General features: G+C 35.9%; 2 protein-coding genes and 1 long non-coding RNA gene across 4 annotated transcripts; 1 reads left to right on the plus strand and 2 right to left on the minus strand.

Annotated features, from left to right (window-relative positions):
- Positions 1 to 5,480: 5,480 nt before the first annotated feature.
- LOC145960490 (uncharacterized) lies at positions 5,481 to 6,461 on the plus strand. Of its 2 annotated transcripts, none has more exons than XR_014435379.1 (3): positions 5,481 to 5,984; positions 6,037 to 6,205; positions 6,299 to 6,461. It is a non-coding gene; the product is annotated as an uncharacterized LOC145960490 (long non-coding RNA). The 2 variants fall into 2 exon arrangements; XR_014435380.1 differs by having other exon boundaries at positions 5,482 to 5,980.
- A 1,847-nt stretch (positions 6,462 to 8,308) lies between these two features.
- On the minus strand, positions 8,309 to 11,115 carry LOC145960853 (uncharacterized). Its single transcript, XM_083080547.1, has 5 exons — positions 11,109 to 11,115; positions 10,246 to 10,455; positions 9,549 to 9,668; positions 9,337 to 9,390; positions 8,309 to 9,219 (listed from the first exon to the last, which is right to left on the minus strand). Exons 1-5 carry the CDS (start codon positions 11,113 to 11,115, stop codon positions 8,930 to 8,932), a joined length of 681 nt encoding a protein of 226 aa, XP_082936673.1. The 3' UTR covers positions 8,309 to 8,929.
- Positions 11,116 to 16,227: 5,112 nt separating this feature from the next.
- LOC145960854 (E3 SUMO-protein ligase ZBED1-like) lies at positions 16,228 to 19,429 on the minus strand. Its single transcript, XM_083080548.1, has 3 exons — positions 18,533 to 19,429; positions 17,864 to 18,479; positions 16,228 to 16,313 (listed from the first exon to the last, which is right to left on the minus strand). Exons 1-3 carry the CDS (start codon positions 19,427 to 19,429, stop codon positions 16,228 to 16,230), a joined length of 1,599 nt encoding a protein of 532 aa, XP_082936674.1.
- Between the last annotated feature and the right edge of the window lie 887 nt (positions 19,430 to 20,316).

A 20,316-nucleotide genomic window follows, 5' to 3' on the forward strand; every position in this document is an offset into this window, starting at 1 on the left:
TAACACACCATTTTTTTCTGTTCCAGGAGCGGCCTCCCCCTTAGCTCGGCGCATCCCCCCCTTATATATATTTTTTATATATCTTTTTTATTTTATTATTATATTATTATTATTATATATTAAGTACATGCACACGCATACACACACACACACACACACACACACACAAATGTATTTACACATTATAATAAATTTTATATTTTAATTTAAAAAAAAATGTATTTATTTACGCGCCTCTCCTTGCGCTCCCATCCTTTGTGTCTCTCTTGCGCTAGTTGTAAGTATAGTGATATCTTCGTTTCTCGCGCGTTAGTTGTAAGTCTCGCGATATCTTCGTTCTCTCTCGCACGCGTTGTTCTCGCGCTATTATCGTTCTCTCTCGCACGCGTTGTTCTCGCGCTATTATCGTTCTAAGTCTCGCGATATTATAGTTCTCTTTCGTATGCGTTCTTTTCGCGCTATCGTTCTCTCTCGCACACGTTGCTCTTGCAATATCGTTCTCTTTCGTACACGTTGTCTCGCGATATTATCGTTCTCTCTCTTTCATATGCTCGTCGCTATCACTCACTCACTTACCTTTGCGTCGTCCTTCTCCCACCTATGCAGCATCTTACAATGTGTTATCCTTGTCCCACGTTGACGCCATCCTTGTCATACGTTGATGTCATCCTTGTCACACGTTGATGCCATCCTTGTCGCACTATCCTCTTCACACACTTAGCGCTATCCTTTTCCCACACGTAGCGCTATCCTTCTCACACCTTCGCACCGTCTTCTTTCCGCGGATCCCCCCTACCCGCGCGGACCCCCTCGTCCATCGCTCACGCCGCGGATCCCCCTTCCCCGCGCGGACCCCCTCGTCCATCGCTCACGCTGCGGATCCCCCTTCCCCGCGCGGACCCCCTCGTCCATCGCTCGCGCCGCGGATCCCCCTTCCCCGCGCGGACCCCCTCGTCCATCGCTCTCGCCGCGGATTCCCCCCCCCCGCACGTGCCGTCATCATCTCCCGCACGTGACGTCCCCCCCGCGTGACGTCACCCCCCCGCGTGACGTCACCCCCCCTCGGTTCCCCCTCGCCCCTCACCCCCCCTCGGATCCCCTGCGTTAGAACCGGCCTAGACTCACTACTGACCGTTAACAGTGAGAGTTCGTACGATTAACGACGTCAAACTCATAAGTCTCGAATCTTCAAACGTATGCATGATGATGATCGAATCGACGTTACATCGTATGTTCGATCTCGATCAATGCATAGATGTAACTTTTGATCGATTGAATAAAATTATCGAAACAGTTGATGTCAAGTTTACGCAATTCTCCAATATCGCGTCCACTGTAATAAATCCGAAAGAAGTATCAAATGTAATACGCGCGAGTGACGCTTTCAATAAGCATCAACTCGTCGATTGCGAGCTGGCAGCTTTAGTTTTTAGTCCACATAGTAAGTATAAAAAAATATGTAAAACAAGAATAAAGAGTTTTAAGTTTACTAAATCATGGCGTAATTTCTTCGCACATATTTCCATCCTTTGCGCTCTCTCTCTTGCGCGTTAATCATAAGTCTCGCGATATCTTCGGCACGCGTCATTGTTCTTTCGCGCTATCTCTTTGTCTCGCGCTTAGATAGAATAAGTATAGTAATCTCTCTCGCACGCGCTATGACACAAAAATGTATTTACACACAGTTAAATAAATTTTATATTTTATATTTATAATTGAAAAAAATGTATTTATTTACACACCTTTCCCTTGCGCTATCTCTCTCGCGCTAGTTATAAGTCTTTATCGTTGTCTCTATCACACTCGTCATTATTCTCGCGATATTATCGTTCTCTCTTTCGTACGTGCTATCGTTCTCTCTCGCACGCGTTGTTCTCACAATATTGTTCTCTCTCGCGCGCTAATTATAAGTCTCGCGATATTATCATTGTCTCTCTCGCTCGCGATATTATCATTGTCTCTCTCGCACGCGTCCTCTTCGCGCTATCGTTCCCTCTCTCTCGCATGCGTTGTCTTTCAAAGGAATGCAGCTGTTTATATTGTTTATAAACCGGACATCGGCATATGTAATACTGTTTATATTGTTTATCAACCGGTTATGTAATATAATATTGCTTATACTTGCGATAAAACATCCAACACGCGCCGAAACAAGCGTACTCCGTCCCGCAGCTCCCCGCGCCACCGAAATGCCCTCCGTCCCGCGTGACGTCCTTCCCCCGCGCCGCTGAGATCCCCCTCGCGCCTCACCCCCCCTGAGAGGACCTGAGTTAGAACCCGCCTAGTCCTAACTACTCTTGTACATTTAATGAAAAGTATCCTATTCGATTTCTATAAATCTCACCAACATTATGGAACCTAGTACCAACTAATCGTACATATGTACAATCAATTGCCCCTTCAATACCAGGCAAACCGATACCTCTATCACCACGTCCGATATCTTTAAAAAGTCTCTGATTTTCTCTTATGGTATTTTGCGAAGAAGGCATCTTTATAGATATATTTCATTTAATAGTCTTGCTAAGAGTAGGGATACTCGAAAAACTATTCTTGAAACAGTTGGTTGTAAAACAACTATTGTATCTCCAAGTACTTGCTACAAAAATTATTATTATTATATTAATTATTTTTATTATTATTATTATATATAATTATTATATATTTTATTATATACATATAATTATATATATTATTATTTATATATAATTATGTATAAATAACTACATATTTACCTGAAAACTGCCTGTTGCGTAGAATCGTAGGCAAATTAATAATTGATACACTGGAGGAATAGGAAAGCCACGATTATTTTTACATTTCAGTTCATTTTCTATTTCAGGTAGAATTCCATATAGAACAGATTCTTTATTAAACCTAAAACGCCTTTTAAATTCTCGGTTATAATAATATTCGAACGGATTCATCCAGTCTCTTATGTATCTTTTCGGAGCTCGTACGTAACCTTCATCATCGCTGGAATCGATTTCATTAATTTCTTCTAAATCAATATTTAAATTTTCTATTTCCATTACTTTTAATAAAAATAAACAGTTTCTTGCACTTAAATTTAAAATAACAAATTTTAGGACTTATTAAAAATCTTGTACTTTTATTAAAAATCAGATAAGATTATCTTGAGTCTACTTCTGACTCGACTTGGATTTTGTTTTGCTAGAGAAATGCTTAAAATCATCTTAAATGACTATGAATTCGACAGTAATAAGAAAATCTTAAAATCATGCTTATGTGAAATAAGATATGTTCATGAATCTTATTAAAAGTCTTAAGATTATCTTCAAATAAGATAGACTTCCATAAGTCATGGCTTAAATTTTCTCTTAAGTTTTGTCTCATTCACTATCTATGAATGTAGAGGGCATCTTAAGACGAAACTTAAGGCGATCTTCAAAATAAGATCGGACTATGAATACAGGCCAATGTCATGTTGTGTTTGAGAATAACAGTTTACTGAATCATAAAGTAAATATATGAAATATGTGGATGTATAATTAATGAAAGAAGACCGTTCTCTAACGATAGCGGCGTTTGAAGTAACGTTGACACAACATTGAGTTATTTTTATGGAGAAACGTTTTATGGAGAAATATTTTTTATTTAAACATTAGCGTATAGCGTATTAGCGTTTTGAAGCTATATTGCAGAAGAGAAATCTGATATCTGATAGCGGTAAGAAAATAGAGTGACAAATTTATAAGTGTGATATTACGTTATTTCGTACGTTCCTCTCTCGAGGAAACGAATGTCTGAAGACTCGCTCGTACTTTCTGTTTCAGATTCGCAAGAGAAAGAATCTGCTGAATTAGCGACTTATAGAAGATTACTGTTATTTAGTGCGAACGGAGCGATGGACAGGACGACAGCAGATCTTCGGAAAGCGAAAGACTCGGGTTCGATTTCCGATCCAGCCACTTGCGCCTCACATATTTTTCTAATCTGCGAATATTGTTTTCTAGCAATTATTCGTTAGGCTGAAAAATGTGTGAATGCTCTCTCCACAGGATATGCGTCAATGCCGTTGCCACGGATGGATTCTGTCTCTTGTTGATCAAATGGGCGTAAAGACACGTCCGACCTCACACCTCCTCTCACATACATCCCTATCTTTTTCTGGAGGCTTGCCCCGGCCCTATCTTAGGGTCCATCCGCCACTGCTATTTGGTACAGTGGGGATTTTAGTATATACTAGAGGGATCTTGGAGGATGTGGTCGCTCTACGGCGTTGTGCTCGTCGGTGCCGTTTCATACGGAAGACCAGTCGGAAGCCAGCATGCACGCGAATACCTCCACCGGCACTTATTTGGTCAGCGAGCGACCTTTCAGGGATCCTCTATGGCAATCGGCATTGCATCCATCGAGTGAGATACTAACATCGCTCTGGAGTCGCATGTCACTGTGTTAAAAAGCAGCATTAGGTGTGAGGTCTGGATAGCTCAGTGGTCTAGAGCAGTTGCCCGGAAAGCGAAAGACTCGGGTTCGATTCCCGATCCAGCCACTTGCGCCTCACATATTTTTCTAGTTTGCGAATATTGTTTTCTAATAATTATTCGTTAGGCTGAAAAATGTGTGAATGCTCTCTCCACAGGATATGCGTCAATGGCGTTGCCACGGATGGATTCTGTCTCTCGTTGATCAAATGGGCGTAAAGACACGTCCGACCTCCTCCCACATACATCCCTATCTTTTTCTGGAATAAAAAATAAACAAGAGTCATGTAACGTCACAAAACACTTCTTTATTTTTGTCGATCACAATAAAGCACATACACAAAAAAACGGTATTGTCTTAAGAGCGATGAGTTTTCAAAACGCGACGAAACTTCGAGCGGCACCCAGTCAGCGACGGTAATAGAGAGGCACGCGCTGTCCCCTCTTTTTGATCTAACAGGAGTGCTCCCGGTCGACTCGTTAGCTGTCTACACACCGAGACCAAAAAAAAAACAACGGCGACCGCGCGAAAAAGGTCTTTTATTATTACGTTTTCGAGAACAATCTTGGTCGACTCGGAATGTTGTCAACAACAAGGTCGGACTCTCTTTTCGAGCGCAAATCATTCGTTTTTTTTTGTCAACTCGAAAGATTTTGCCCTTTTCTGGCGTACCCTCTCAAGCGGCCGCAGCGATTGTTTATTTTTTCCGCTTGATATTTCTTTACGCTCTGAGGCGTGCGAGCTACTTAGTAGAGGCGCGGGGCGGTCGGAACGCTCACGCTGCCGCGCGTTATTTGACAGAGCGAAAATTGGGGTACTGTATATATGTTATTTAATCATCGGTTGCGACTGTTTTATATATATTTTACTTTGGCATGTGCATTTCGAACATTCCGCTCGCCTCGCAGATGTCGGCCTGCGATAATTTATTACACGACGTCAAATCGCCATGTCGCGATGGTATTCACGCGATTGTTCAAGCGTTCGAGGTTTCGCGTTTTGTGGGCGGTGCAGGGAATGCGGCGCTGATCAATACTTTTGGCAGTCGATCAGCTGTTCGCGTTCGCGTGGCAAATTTAGGGACGTGCTGCTATAGCGAGTGAGATTGACGCGGTGTAATCGTAATGCAGTGAGTCAACGAGTCAGTAGGTTTAGTGAGGCAGGGCCGAACGGAAGAGATGTCGTGTGTGCGATGAATGTAATTGAGCAAATGATAGTGAGGTAAGTACGTGAGAAATAATGAGGGTAAAATCAAGTGCTAATTTCTTAATGTTTATGAGTGGCCTGAGCTTGTGAGCTTGTGGGTTCGTCATCGCCGGGCAGAAAGATTAATTTTGTTACTGGCCGTGTAAGTGTGTTATTCGCGGTACGGATCTCTACGACACGCACGTGGCCATCGGCACCCGGATACAGCCGTATGATGCGAGCGAAGGGCCACTTCGTGGGAGGTGTCAGCTCGTTACGGACCAAGCAGAGCCTTCCGACACGAGCTTCTTGGTTGATTTTGGACCATTTCGGCCGATGAGCCAAAGTGTGTAAGTATTCTTTAACCCACCGATACCAGAAATGATCCTTCATCTGCTGCAGCATTTGCCACCGGGTGAGACGCGCGGGAGGCTCCTCGGCGATGGACGGCTCGGGAACTGCAGTGAGGGCGGAACCGACAAGGAAATGGCCTGGGGTCAGCGCGCTGAGGTCCTCAGGATCGTCGGACAAAGGCTGGATAGTTCGCGAATTGAGGCACGCTTCTATCTGTGTGAGTAACGTGGCCATTTCCTCATACGTGAGGGTGGCGTCTCCGATTACGCGCCGGAGATGGTACTTCATTGACTTTACGGCTGCTTCCCAGATTCCTCCGAAGTTAGGCGCCGCCGGAGGTTGAAGTGCCATTGGATCCGCTCTCGGGCCGCGAAGGCGGCGACACGCTGTCTCTCCTGATTGGCAGCGGAAAACAGCTCCATGAGCTTGGAGTCAGCTACCAGTTAAATAAATTTTATTTTTTATATTTATAATTGAAAAGAATGTATTTATTTACACACCTTTCCTTTGCGCTCCCATCCCTTGCGCTATCTCTCTCGCGCTAGTTATAAGTCTTTATCGTTGTCTCTATCACACTCGTCATTATTCTCGCGATATTATCGTTCTCTCTTTCGTACGTGCTATCGTTCTCTCTCGCACGCGTTGTTCTCACAATATTGTTCTCTCTCGCGCGTTAATTATAAGTCTCGCGATATTATCATTGTCTCTCTCGCACGCGTCCTCTTCGCGCTATCGTTCCCTCTCTCTCGCATGCGTTGTCTTTCAAAGGAATGCAGCTGTTTATATTGTTTATAAATTTTATTTTTTATATTTATAATTGAAAAGAATGTATTTATTTACACACCTTTCCCTTGCGCTCCCATCCCTTGCGCTATCTCTCTCGCGCTAGTTATAAGTCTTTATCGTTGTCTCTATCACACTCGTCATTATTCTCGCGATATTATCGTTCTCTCTTTCGTACATGCTATCGTTCTCTCTCGCACGCGTTGTTCTCACAATATTGTTCTCTCTCGCGCGTTAATTATAAGTCTCGCGATATTATCATTGTCTCTCTCGCACGCGTCCTCTTCGCGCTATCGTTCCCTCTCTCTCGCATGCGTTGTCTTTCAAAGGAATGCAGCTGTTTATATTGTTTATAAACCGGACATCGGCATATGTAATACTGTTTATATTATTTATCAACCGGTCATGTAATATAATATTGCTTATACTTGCGATAAAACATCCAACACGCGCCGAAACAAGCGTACTCCGTCCCGTAGCCCCCCGCGCCATCGAAATCTCCTCCGTCCCGTGTGACGTCATTTCCCCGCGCCGCTGAGATCCCCCTCGCGCCTCACCCCCCCTGAGAGGACCTGAGTTAGAGCCCGCCTAGTCCGAACTACATACAAGTACATTAAATATACATATATGTAGATATTTAATATGTTATTAATTTAAATATGTTAAATAATGTTATTTATGTAATTTATTTAGACTTATTTTACTAAATATTTATACTCTTATTTAATTTTTTTAAATGTATTTATATACAGGCTGTCGTAGGCCCTAGAACAGAATTCCTAGATATTGTTCCAGAATGGCCGGGTAGCCAACATGACAGCCGAATTTTTCAAAACTCTAGGATATACATGAGATATGTTCAACGACAGTTAATAGGTACTCTCGTAGGAGATGCTGAGTATCCTTGTTTACCATTTCTCATAACTCCAATTCAAAATCCAGCAACAGAAGAGGAAATAGCGTTAGTACTGTTTTTCTAAAAAAAAAAAGAAATAATAATAAGTAATTTTAAAAATAAATTTTTAAGCAACTTTTATTAAACTAAATTTTAATGTTTACTACTTTAATAATTAAATAAAATATATTTTTTATTAGTTACAACATACTTCATAGAAGAACACGTATAATTGTTGAAAGAACGTTTGGAATTTGGAAACGTAGATTTCCATGCCTATCGAGAGGGTTAAGCAACAAGTTGATTTGTTCAACTACAATTGTAGTGGCTTGTGCCGTGCTACATAATTTGGCATTAATCTTTAATGACATTTTAGAAGAAGAACAAGAAGTAGAACATGATGAAATCGATGTGCCAAATCAACCACATTAGCAACCGGGTGAAGGTTTTGTGACAAGAGCAGCGCTTATTGAAAGACTCAGATAAATTATATAAGACTTCAGATAAATTATATAAGACAAATTATTTCTTAAATAAGCTGAATATTAAATATCTAAATATAATATTAAATATTAAATATCTAGGTACTAAACTAGGTATAAATAAGTCATAAATATATTTGTTTATAAATTTTATTTTAATTTTATCTGTCTACAGTTATTAACTATACTTAGTGAAATACTTATTTAAATAATATAATTTTTGGTTAAATTACCATAATATTAGAATTATCATATGCAATCTAATTATAAAGACTTTATTTTTGGTAATTAATAAAACTGTTAATAAAATTAATTTAAAAAAAAACACAATTAATTAAAATAATAATCTCCATGTAATCTTTGTAATATTTTTCAACATAGTTATATATTCAGTCTTTTTAGAAACTCAAAACAAACTAAATACATTCTTATAACATTAAAAATAACAAAAAAATGAAAAACTTTTTCTAATTGCATATCCATTGTATATCTACTTAATTTTAATGTGGACATTTCTCAAAACAAAACATGTATTTCTCATTGACTGAATGCAATTCAGAATGACTAGGCTGATAACGGAACTTTATATAATTCTTTTCTTTTCTCTCTTGTACACTTTCTTGTACAGCTGCCGTTTCATTATGGAAAAATTTTTTACGTGAAAACGAGTAAATTATAAATAGATAAATTAAGACTTGAAAGAAAATTCAATTACAGATGCCATTAAGTTTCTATCAATCTTTTGATACGTCAGCGTAAATGCAAAATTGTGCATGTCTTTTTAAGCATGTCTCTCTTTTTCGTTTTGCAGCTGTAGCTCTGCAAGTTCAGCTTTTGCCAAAGCTGCTCGCATTTCTAGAGCACGTAACTCTTCTTTCATCATACCAAGTTTTTCCTCATTAGCTTTTTGTATATCTGCCATTTCTTTCTCTTGATCCATGATATATTTAATTCTTTGAATCTTTATATCATCTTCATTAGTAAAAGTGTGTACAGTTTTCCTTTCTTTCATTAGTTTTGGTGTTCGCATACCAGTCATATCCCAATTCTCTTTTCGCTTTATAGAAAACGCTGTAAATACAATATTGTTTAGATAATTAATCAGTAATGGCTCTGGAAGACCAGCACTGGTCTGCCAGAGCCATAAGAAATAGTATGAAAATACATAATTAACATTGGTTATATTACCTAAATTAGATTCATGAACGTTTTGATTCTCCTTATTTTGTTCAATTGCTTCATCTAAAAATAAACAATATATAATCTTAATTATTAATTAATAATAAGTTATAGTTTTTTAAACATACATGTTTAATGTTTCACATATATTTGATTTTAATTTTTATATAAACTTGTGAACAAATAGTATTGTTTAAAATTTATTTTTCAATTTCACATACTTTTATTTATTTCATCAATGATCTCAACATTCTGAATCTTTAATTTTGCATCATTGTAATTGTCGCATAATATACTCATAGTACCATCCTTTAAAGCATGTAAAACATCATCTTCATTGTCTGAAATAATAAAAAAAAATATATATATATATATATATATATATATATATATATAAAGTAATGTTATATAGAAATATATACTATTTGACATGATCAATATGATTATACAAATTCCAGAGATTGTTTGATATACACTTGTGGATAATGATTCGTCTCCTTCTAGATCTAACAATGTAAATTCAAGATCCTTACCCTGTTATTTCTACGAAAGTATATATGAAATTCATATATTGAGTATCATATAATAAATATATGTGTCAACCCAGTAAACGTTAGATATTCCTTAAATATTCCATTCGTATTCCTTTAAGGAATATCTAACGTTTACTGGGTGGACACATATATTTATTATATGATACTCAATATATGAATTTCATATATACTTTCGTAGAAATAACAGAGTAAGGATTTTGAATTTACTTTGTTAGATCTAGAAGAAGACGAATCATTATCCACAAGTGTATATCAAACAATCTCTGGACTTTGTATAATCATATTGATCAAATCAAATAGTATATATATTTCTATATAACATTAATTTTTATTTGATTATAAATACATTCTGAAATGTACTTACTATCAATTTCATCTTTTGTCATGTTCGATGAGAATAGAACAGGAGCAGTTTCCATAAGATGTGGTGTTATTACTGCTATATCAGGATCAATGTTTGTTTCAGCAGCAGGTGGACCACCACCAGTAGCCAAATAAGCTTTTCTTTGGTTAATGCGTCTCGTTGAGTCTGTTTCATATTTGCCCACAGTTTCTTCAGTTGTTGAACTGTACGCTGTATACAAAATATATGTGTGAACAATTCTATTCCTATATTCTAGATATATTATAGAGAAATATATATTCACTGTGTATATATACATATACATATACAATACAATTTTTTTATATTTACCTCTTGTAAAATCATTGTACAATTATTATATTGTTTGCAAATCTCCGTCCAGGTAACCTCTTTATCACGAAGTGTTGAACTGTCACTTTTCTTTATTTCGACGTGCTTAAAATTTTTTAAAATTTCTAAAAAAATTTTTTTTTTCATTGTACTGTAATGTTTCGACATTGTTGAAACAAAATATTTTACAAAATTTTTAACCTAAACTTATCAGAATAATACTGAATATGCTATGATTATAGAGTTTATAGATGGTGTATCGGTAATGTGGTCAGCTAGAAAGAATCATTCTTATTGGTTAGTTCTAATAGAAATATACGGAAATATCCGAATGATCAATAAGTATCTTCTTAAGTACAGCTTCGAGAAGAAAGTCTTAAATTGAATAAGAATTTCTTAGGCGAGCACTTCTTCTCGAAGATTGTCTTATTTCGCGATTATGAATTGTTATATTCTCAAGACGCTCTTAACTGAATAAGATCATCTTGACCAAGAAGATTTTAAATACTGTCTTGAGCTCGGACTATGAATACCGGCCATTGTGTTCTGTCAAGAATCCTAAAAAGATTTACCGCAAACTCGCGAACGACTTTATATTTTCGCAATTAATCATTTGCTTCGTAAAATGGATATTTAACCTCTAAACAATTTCTATTCGTTTTGAAGCTTATATCTGCCCGAGATCATTTGTCAACTCGGGTTCGGGCTCCTTCTTCTCTCCTTCTTCCGATTTTACACGCTAGACGCTTTTTTCTCCTCCGTTCGCGGCCTTCTTGCGGTTATAAAGCATGGCTAATGTAGATGACACAAGATGGTATAAAATTGCACCTTGAATCCAATATTTTCATTGGAGGAACTAACGGAAATATCACGAAAATAGCCGAATCGAGAATAAGAATCGCCTTAAGAACGTCTTCGCCAAGTCGATCTCAAATCAAATAAGATTTACTTGAGCAAAATCTTTTTCGCGAAGATCGTCTTATTTTACGACTATGAAATCTGCTAACATTAAGACGGTCTGGATTGAATAAGATTGCCTTCGCCAAGATCGTCTTAAATGTGGACTTGAGGCTGAACTATGAATACGGGCCTAAGATTACCGGATTATGATAAAATTCATTTATTAATCAATGGAATAAGTAATTTGTCTATCAGAGCTGCTGCTTTGGCTCTTGAGTTGAATTCTTTGGATTCCTTTTTAGAAAGAATGCATCATTTAACTACTTCCTGTGAAGAGCCTCTTAGAAAGTTTTCAGCAAATCCCAGATTTCCCGGAAACCTTAAGGACAACGGTTCAAAAACCAATAAATTGAAAGATCCTGTTGCATCGGCGGAGAATCCTGTACAACTTCTGAAGAAGGATTTACATTGCGTATATTGCCATGGAAAGGATCATATCAGAACTGATTATCCCAAACTTAAGAAAAAAGATCAATCTTTCAAATCTTCCCTTCTTCAACCTGTTGCCGCTGTTTCTATGAATGAAGAGAATTCTTCTCAGGAGTCAATCCATACCGAATCATCTCAAATCGTTGCGTTAGTTAATGATAGCCAAATAAGAAAAATTATCTCCGATGATTCTGTTCTTAAAATAACTGAATTCAATAATATTCCTTGTAATTTATCCGCCTTAGTTGATACTGGTAGCCCGATCTCTTTCATCTGTCCGTCTATTTTCAAAGAATTTTGTAATTCTTTGATTGATTCTTTAAGCAATCCCTCTCTTTCTTATAAAGCTTTAAACGACGGTCCCATTGAGATTAATGGCATTATTCGTTCTAGCATCAAGTTTGAGTTATTGCCTAACATTTCAATTCAAGGCAATTTTCATGTATTACGTCATAATTCTCTTTTTACTCATATTATTATCGGACGCGATTTTTTGAGAAATAACAAGTTATTTTTTGCTGTCAACTTTGCAGATGATGAATCGGAAGATAGAGTACATCTTTTTTCTCAGGTTGCTTCTGCTAAAATCATTGAGCATAAATCTATTTTTGATTCTTCATCTTCTGACGTTGTTATTGATTTTGACTCTTTTATTAAAAATAAATTATTGTCTCTTTTCCATGAAATAGAAAACACACAAGTTCCTGTCATTCAGGATGATTATCTTGTTAAAATTAATTTAAAAGACGATTCTATTTATGCTTATGCACCGCGCAAATTTGCTTGGACAGAACGTATTCAGATGAGAGAGATCACTGATGATCTTTTAAATAGAGGAATTATTAAGCCCAGTAGTTCTCCATATTGCGCACGCGTGGTTCCGGTTAGAAAAAAAATGGCTTTATGCGTCTCTGTGTTGATTTGCGCCCACTTAATAATAAAGTTTTAAAACAGAAATATCCTTTTCCTCTTATAGAAGATTGTTTTACGCGATTGAGCAATAAAACAGTTTTTAATTCCCTTGATTTAAAAGATGGTTTCCATCAAATTAAATTACATCCGGACTGTACTAAATACTTTTCATTTGCTACTCCTGATGGTCAATTTGAATTTTTACGTCTTCCTTTTGGTTTTTCTGAATTTCCTGCTGAATTTCAAAAACGTCATGTTCAAATTCTTCAGCCTTTAATAAAAGATGATAAAGTAATTGTATATATTGTATATATTATTTCATTGTTATATTATCTCACATACAAGTCCAATCAGAGTAGCTATACACATATACACATATACATATATATATATATATATATATATATACAGTGTTTACTAAAAGTGTGGAAACCCCTTAATGTATATATATATATATATATATATATATATATATATATATATATACAGGGTGATTTAAAATAACCCCTGTGTCCCTGAAATGACATATTCTTGAATCAATTCTAAGACGATTTTTCCTTCGGCAAAATTTCGTCCGAAGCTTAGTTTTTGAATTATTAAAGGAAGTAGTTAACGTATGACGGGTCGAATACAAGAGGCAGGCAAGGGTGGCGCGATTCACCGTCAGACGCGGGAGCTTACGCGGGGCGCCTGCTGCGATCAGCTGATCGCTATACACATACAGACACACATGCGAACACATACATTCTCTCTCTGTCTGTCTGTCTGTCTCTCTCTCTCTCTCCCTCTCTCTCATTCGCTCACTCACCTGTAAATTTTTTTTTTTTTTTTTTACGAGAGAGGGGAAAATGCATTTTATGCATACCCACCGGTCGATCCAGTGAGTTATGTGGGACTCGAGTACCAAGTCGAATTACCAACTCGGTACTCCCTACCCACTAAAAACCCCTCTCTTTTCACGAATTTCCTTTAACACACTGTCCCTCTGACTTCCCGAGATCTGTTTTCACATAACGTCAAAAAATAGTTATTATTACCTTGTTCGATGACTTTTGATGTATTGCTGTAATTGCTTGAAGGAGAAATGAATTTTCCGATAGATCGTACGTTCTCAAATTTAACGTAGATATCACGTTGCAAAAGACAAGAAATCCACACTAAATTATTAACTGAAAGTTTTTCTTCTTTCATGAACTGTATTCTTTTATTAAACTTTAACGTAATCACATTTATTTACTCATTCGATGAGACGAGAAATTTACTAATGACTCTATCACTAATCACTATTAATCACTGTCGAATAATAATTGTTGGCGATTAAAAATCACTCGATGAAAGAAACACGCGCGGACACGTTACTACACGACGCGACAATGCGACGATAATTACGACTCGGCGACTGCAAGCAGTTTTTTGTCATGGTAGGTTGCGGTAGGTTAAGGTACTACTGGCGCTATCGAACGCGATCATGTGTTCGATTGAAGAATGCGGTAAACATAATAAACATTTAACATAATAATAATATTAATATGCACGGATCCCGCTCGTCTTAATCCCATGCTTAAATGTGTTTATGAATCACATTAAGACGTTTCCAAATAAGATCATCTTGAATAAGGTACACCTTGAGAGTTTACTTAAATCCCGCCTTGTTTTTTGACTATGAATCTAGAGGACGTCTTAAGACCAAACTTAAGGTAGTCTTAAGAACAAGTTTCGACTATGAATACGGTCCTTAATCTTTGAATGAGCGCCAATTTGTCCATGACATAATCCTGAAAAGATTCTGAAGAAAAAATCCATTTTCGAGCTTCTATTTTTTGCATAATTACCAAAAGGTATTTTTCTTCTGAAACGATAGAGAATAGCCGTTTTAAAATCAGTCCAAGATTTGTTGGTGTCTCCAGTACTTACATCAAACCATCTGCGAGCAGTCTTCGTAAGATTATTAGCCGCAGCAAACATCATAACAGCAGGGAACAAACCATGAATATGGGAAACGTTTTCAATCTTCTCGATCCATAATTCTATATCATCATCCTCCGAACTAGAAAAGGAGGGAATTTGGGAAGATAAAAACTTTACAGACTGACCTGCGGGTACAGATGGAGAGGCATTAGTAAACGTATTATTTAAAATACTTCGAGAAAAATGTGGGTCAGCAGACGAGCTTGAATCAGAAGGATCCCGCTGATTGTTATTGATGACCAAAGAAGCGAGCAATTGCTGCATCTGTGACATTTATTCTCGTTGCAGTTGAGCTTGCTAGGCCATAAAAGAGCAAAATTGTGGCAGAAAAGAGTCGATGAGCCCAAACCGATGCCCGTAAAGGAAGGAGCTGAAGAGGAACCAGGAGCGTTTGCAGCATCGGAAGATGAAGAAATAGGAGAGTTTGGGTTGCCGGGAGCTTCTTGGTGTAAAATGTTCGATACATCCTCCGACGGGTTACATTTTTCAAGATGCGATAAAATTGCTTCAATGCATTTTTTCTTGCTGTTGGGAATACTCAAAATACCGCAGCCTTTGGCTTCTTTCTTAAGCTCAGCCAAAGATAATTGTTCAAGATGTTGACGAGGCATAATTACAATTTTTATTAACCGTGGCGGCAAAAGAAACGGAGCTCGAAATGGCGGATACAAACAAATGCTTACTAATCTTCAAAAAGAAAAGAAAGCAAAAACGCAACGCAAAAAAAAGCTCCAAAAATGCCTCACATAAACCGGGACATCAAATGAGAACACGGCGAGCTATCCCACTTATGAAAGTTGTAAAGGGCTGATCTAATTTTGGTCAGGTGATGAGGGTGTAAAAGCTGTTGCCGTGTTGAGATCAGGAAAAGTGACACAGGATTTAGGATTGGAAGAGATTTAATGTATTCTTCTTGGTTTTACACTTTACTTAGAACATATTATTAAATATATAACTCGTTTATCGAGAGCCCGAGGCACGCACGTCTGTACCGCAACGCAAATACTAAAATAACAACGTGTCGTAACCCGACGAAATAATAATTTAATTAAACTAAAAGTAAGAGATATTAAGAAATAAAAATAAAACGTGACGAAAAGAAAGCAAGTCACGGCCAAAGCTGAATAAGCATAACAAAACGGAGCACGAACCGCGCTCCGGCCCAGGGACACCTCATCCTTCCTGTATCCAACGATATATAAACCGATCACCACGACGGGGTGACAGAAGAAAACCTGAAGTCATCAACAATACAAGCCGCCGCATTGACTAAGTAAGCTCGCTACGCCTAACCCTAGCGTATAAGACAAACACAAAAGTAGTGTAAGGCCAGTGTAAGAAGAACGACCGAAATATATTCCTTTACTATCAAGTACGGAGTGTCTACATTTGTTGCCTGGGTTCTAATCCTTTGGGCGAATAACCTCGAAGGCCCACAACCCCATGGCGCGGGCACAACAAACGCAACGCTGAAAAAAATGCCAATTGTAGGCAAAAGGAATAACGGAGGTTAAGGAGGAATAAGGAACGCTGGAGAGATGTCGATATCGAGAAAAAATATCGAATATGAATATATTTATCAACTTAGAAAATATTCATGTCAATATCGAATGAATACTCATTATATCAAATAAAATATCGAATAATCGATATTTTTCACAAAAACTACAAAGCTGTTATAAAATTTATTTAATAATTTTATTTTATATTTATACATATGTATATATCATAGTTTATATTTTACTTTATAACATAATATACTTATAATTAGATGACATAAAAAAAAGTATTGCATAAAATCACAGAACAAGAATCACAAAATTATTAAAATAAAAATAATTATGCATATTTTCTTTATGCACATTTGTATCTGAATAGGTAATATATTTTTTACGTGACATTTTATATATTAATTTAAGAACTTAAACAAAACAAAAAAATAAAACAAAATAAAATAAAACAAAAATAAAATAAAACAAAAAAATATACCATATTTAAAAAATATACCATATCTTAAAAAGATATACAGGGTGTCCCATTTTAAAGGACCCACTCAAATATCTCAGAAACACTGCGTTAAATCGAAAAATGTTTCAAACAAAAGTTGTGTGGCTTCAAGGGGGCCATAAGATGGTGACAATGATTTGACCTTGGAAAATCATTTGAAGGTCATGTGAAGGTCAACTTTAAAATCTTAAATGGAAACCCCCATTTTTTATTTAGTATTCTTGTAGCTGACATCGAGAGCTTTCCAAAACACTATAATTAAGTATTTTTTCATTAAGTACTTTTCGAGTTATGAGGCTTGAAATAATTTCTTAATTGTACATAAACCATAAAATATCTAGTAAAATATTCATTTTTCGATTATCTTACCTTAATACTTTTATGCACAGAACAATGTGAGGAATCAATTGGTATAAAGAAAACACATAATAGTTTCTTAAAAAAATATGTAATTTGCAATTAACAATTACATATTTTTTCTCAAAAACAACTATGTTTTTTATTTACACTAATTGATTCCTCACATTGTTCTGTGCACAAAAGTATTAAGGTAAGATAATCGAAAAATGAATATTTTACTAGATATTTTATGGTTTATGTAAAATTAAGAAATGATTTCAAGCCTCATAACTCGGAAAGTACTTAATGAAAACTAACTTAATTATAGTGTTTTGGAAAGTTCTCGAGATAAGCTACAAGAATATGCAAAAATATATAGGGTGTTCCATTTAAGAAATTCAAGGTGACCTTCATATGACCTTCAAATGACTCTTCAAGGTCAAACCAATGGTACCATCTTATGTCCCCCTTCGAACCAAACAACTTTTGTTTGAAACATTTTTCGATTTAACGCAGTGTTTCTGAGATATTTGAGTGGGTCCTTTAAAATGGGACACCCTGTATAACATAACTTCAAAAAATGTATATGTTTATGTTAGACTGATTATTTAAATATTTCTCATAAAATGAGTAAGGAAAACAGCCTCTTTTATATGACGATTTGTTAATCTACTTCTTTTATCGGTTACGACATTATTAATAGCGGAGACAACTCTTTCTGAAGCTACGGAAGATCCCATTATTGTACAATATTTTAGGACAACTTCTGCCAATGCAGGAGACACTGCTTTGTAGTTATGCCAATATCTAATAGGATCCTCTGATAGTGCAAGTACTGCAGACTTAAAATATAATTTTAATTCAGGTGGCATTTGTGATGTATATGATAATGATTCGTTATCTTCGCCTGAATATTTTAATTTTTCTGCATGCTTTGTCCAAATAGAATTTAAAACTTTTTGGCTTTCTTTAGGTGGATTTTCCTCTAATATTGAAGAAAAATCTTGTTTCGCTATTTCTTTAACTTCCTTGGATATTTGCGATATAGCTTCTGATTGAGAGAGAGAAGAAAAGCTATACACTCTTTTGAATCTAGGGTCAAGTAGAGTTGCAATTGCTAAAAGCTTATTTTTTTCAAGAGGTTTATATTTTACTTCAATGTCCTTTAACAAATTTTTTTTTAATTCTATCGCAGCGTTGGTGACAGAATTTAATTCATTTAATGTGTCTCGTATATTGTGACACAATGGCAAAACCATGCTGGCAGTAACATATTTATCAGCTGATATCTGAGTAGTCGCTATTTAAAAGGTGCCAAAATGGAAATAATTTCGGATATTACCTCAATGTGAGATCCTGCCAACATTTGTGGACCATCTTTATGATTTTTGCTAGCTAAAATAGTTCCCAGAATAGGTGTTAGTTTCTCAAATTTGTCTATCATTTCAAGAGTAGAGTTCCATCGAGTAGAGATGTCTTGCGTGAGATATGTTATGTTCCCTTCACTTTTTCCATGCTTTAACTGTTCTGCTCTGAGTTCATCTGATGCAATTGTATTTTGCTTAAAGTATGTCACAATCCGTTTAATTTGTACAATTATTTTGTCGAGCTCAGATGTATTTTTTAAAGAATTCTGTACCACTAAATTAGTGATATGTGCAAAGCACCAAATCCATTTTGAATGATCTGAAAATAATTCAACTGCTTTTTGCATGTTAGCAGCTCCATTTGTAGTAATGGCAACTATTTTAAATGAACTTAGAGAATATTCCTCACATATCTGATTAAAGTGCTCAACTATAGTATTTGCTGTATGTCTTTCTGTTAGCGGTACTGCTTCCAGACAAACAGATTCAAGTTTATAAGTTTTTAAGTTGAGGAAATGACCTGTTATCACTAAGAAACTTCTCGTTGAGTTTATTATTGTGCAAATATCTGATGTCAAAGATATATAATGTACTTGATCCAGCATATCTTTAAGTTGTGATCTGCACATCTTATATTTTTCTTCAAGAAGAATTGTTAAAGTAGATCTTGAAGGAATTTTATACAGAGGACAAAGAGTCTTGACAAAATGTATAAAACCTTCTCTTTCGACAGTTCTAGTAGGCATATTATCTTTGCATATCATATTAATCAATGCGTCTGTGATTGCTCTATTTCTTGAACCTCCACTTTCAAAACTTGTTCTTCTATTAAAGACTTCCAACAATGTGCTTTGCGAAGATTGTGATGACATAGGACTAAGTGATGGAATATCAACAGTGAGTGGACTTTGTAATCTATAAAGAAAAGGATAAAAAATATATCAACTTGCTTTGTTTATTTTCTGTTAATTTATAAAAAATTATATGTATAGTTTTATCTATTTATAACTTTGTTTTATTTTATGCCTGCTTTAAATCCTGAACTACATTTTTAATCGTATAAAATAAGTTTAATGTTAAATTAAATCTATCAATATACCTGCTATGATTACTGGTGCTAGGTTCGTCGGGATCTAAATTTTCTTTCGAGTTGTTATCTTGTACTGTTAATCATAAGTTCATGTTTTTTCTACAACAAATATTTTATATATAAATTTTATATATTATATTTTTTATTTAAATTAATAGTTATTTATATCATTATAAACTAAAGAATAAAAAGTAAATAATAAAAGTAATTTTATATTCTATTAAAAGTTTTATATAAGCACACATTAATAATAGAAAATTTATTTTAATTTACAAAGTACTATAAGAATAAATAACACGTACCTGTATCTTTTGCTTTTTTGTACATGCATCAAATGCAAATACATGTTTAGTTTTTAGATGAGCCAATAAATTGGACGTTGTTCCAGAAGTTTTGACTTGTTTGGTACATAATTTGCATGCAACAATATTTTTCTGCTCTGACTTTGTAAAATATTGCCACACAAGACTCATATTATATTAGAATATAACAAATAAGCCACAAAATGATATCACTTTTAGGTTATCACGTATCATCGGGCGTTTTTCAGCAAGCGACACAGTGTATCACTTCATCCTTGTTGGTTGCCGAATATAAATAAGGATGAAATGATTCACTGTGTTACACTGTGCCCTCTGTGTCACTTGCTGGAAAACGCCCATCATTATT

This window comes from Camponotus vicinus, unplaced genomic scaffold, assembly GCF_025532165.1.
Source record: "Camponotus vicinus isolate PSW18456_S1 unplaced genomic scaffold, iyCamVici1.0 SCAF_10, whole genome shotgun sequence".
NCBI lineage: Eukaryota > Metazoa > Arthropoda > Insecta > Hymenoptera > Formicidae > Camponotus > Camponotus vicinus.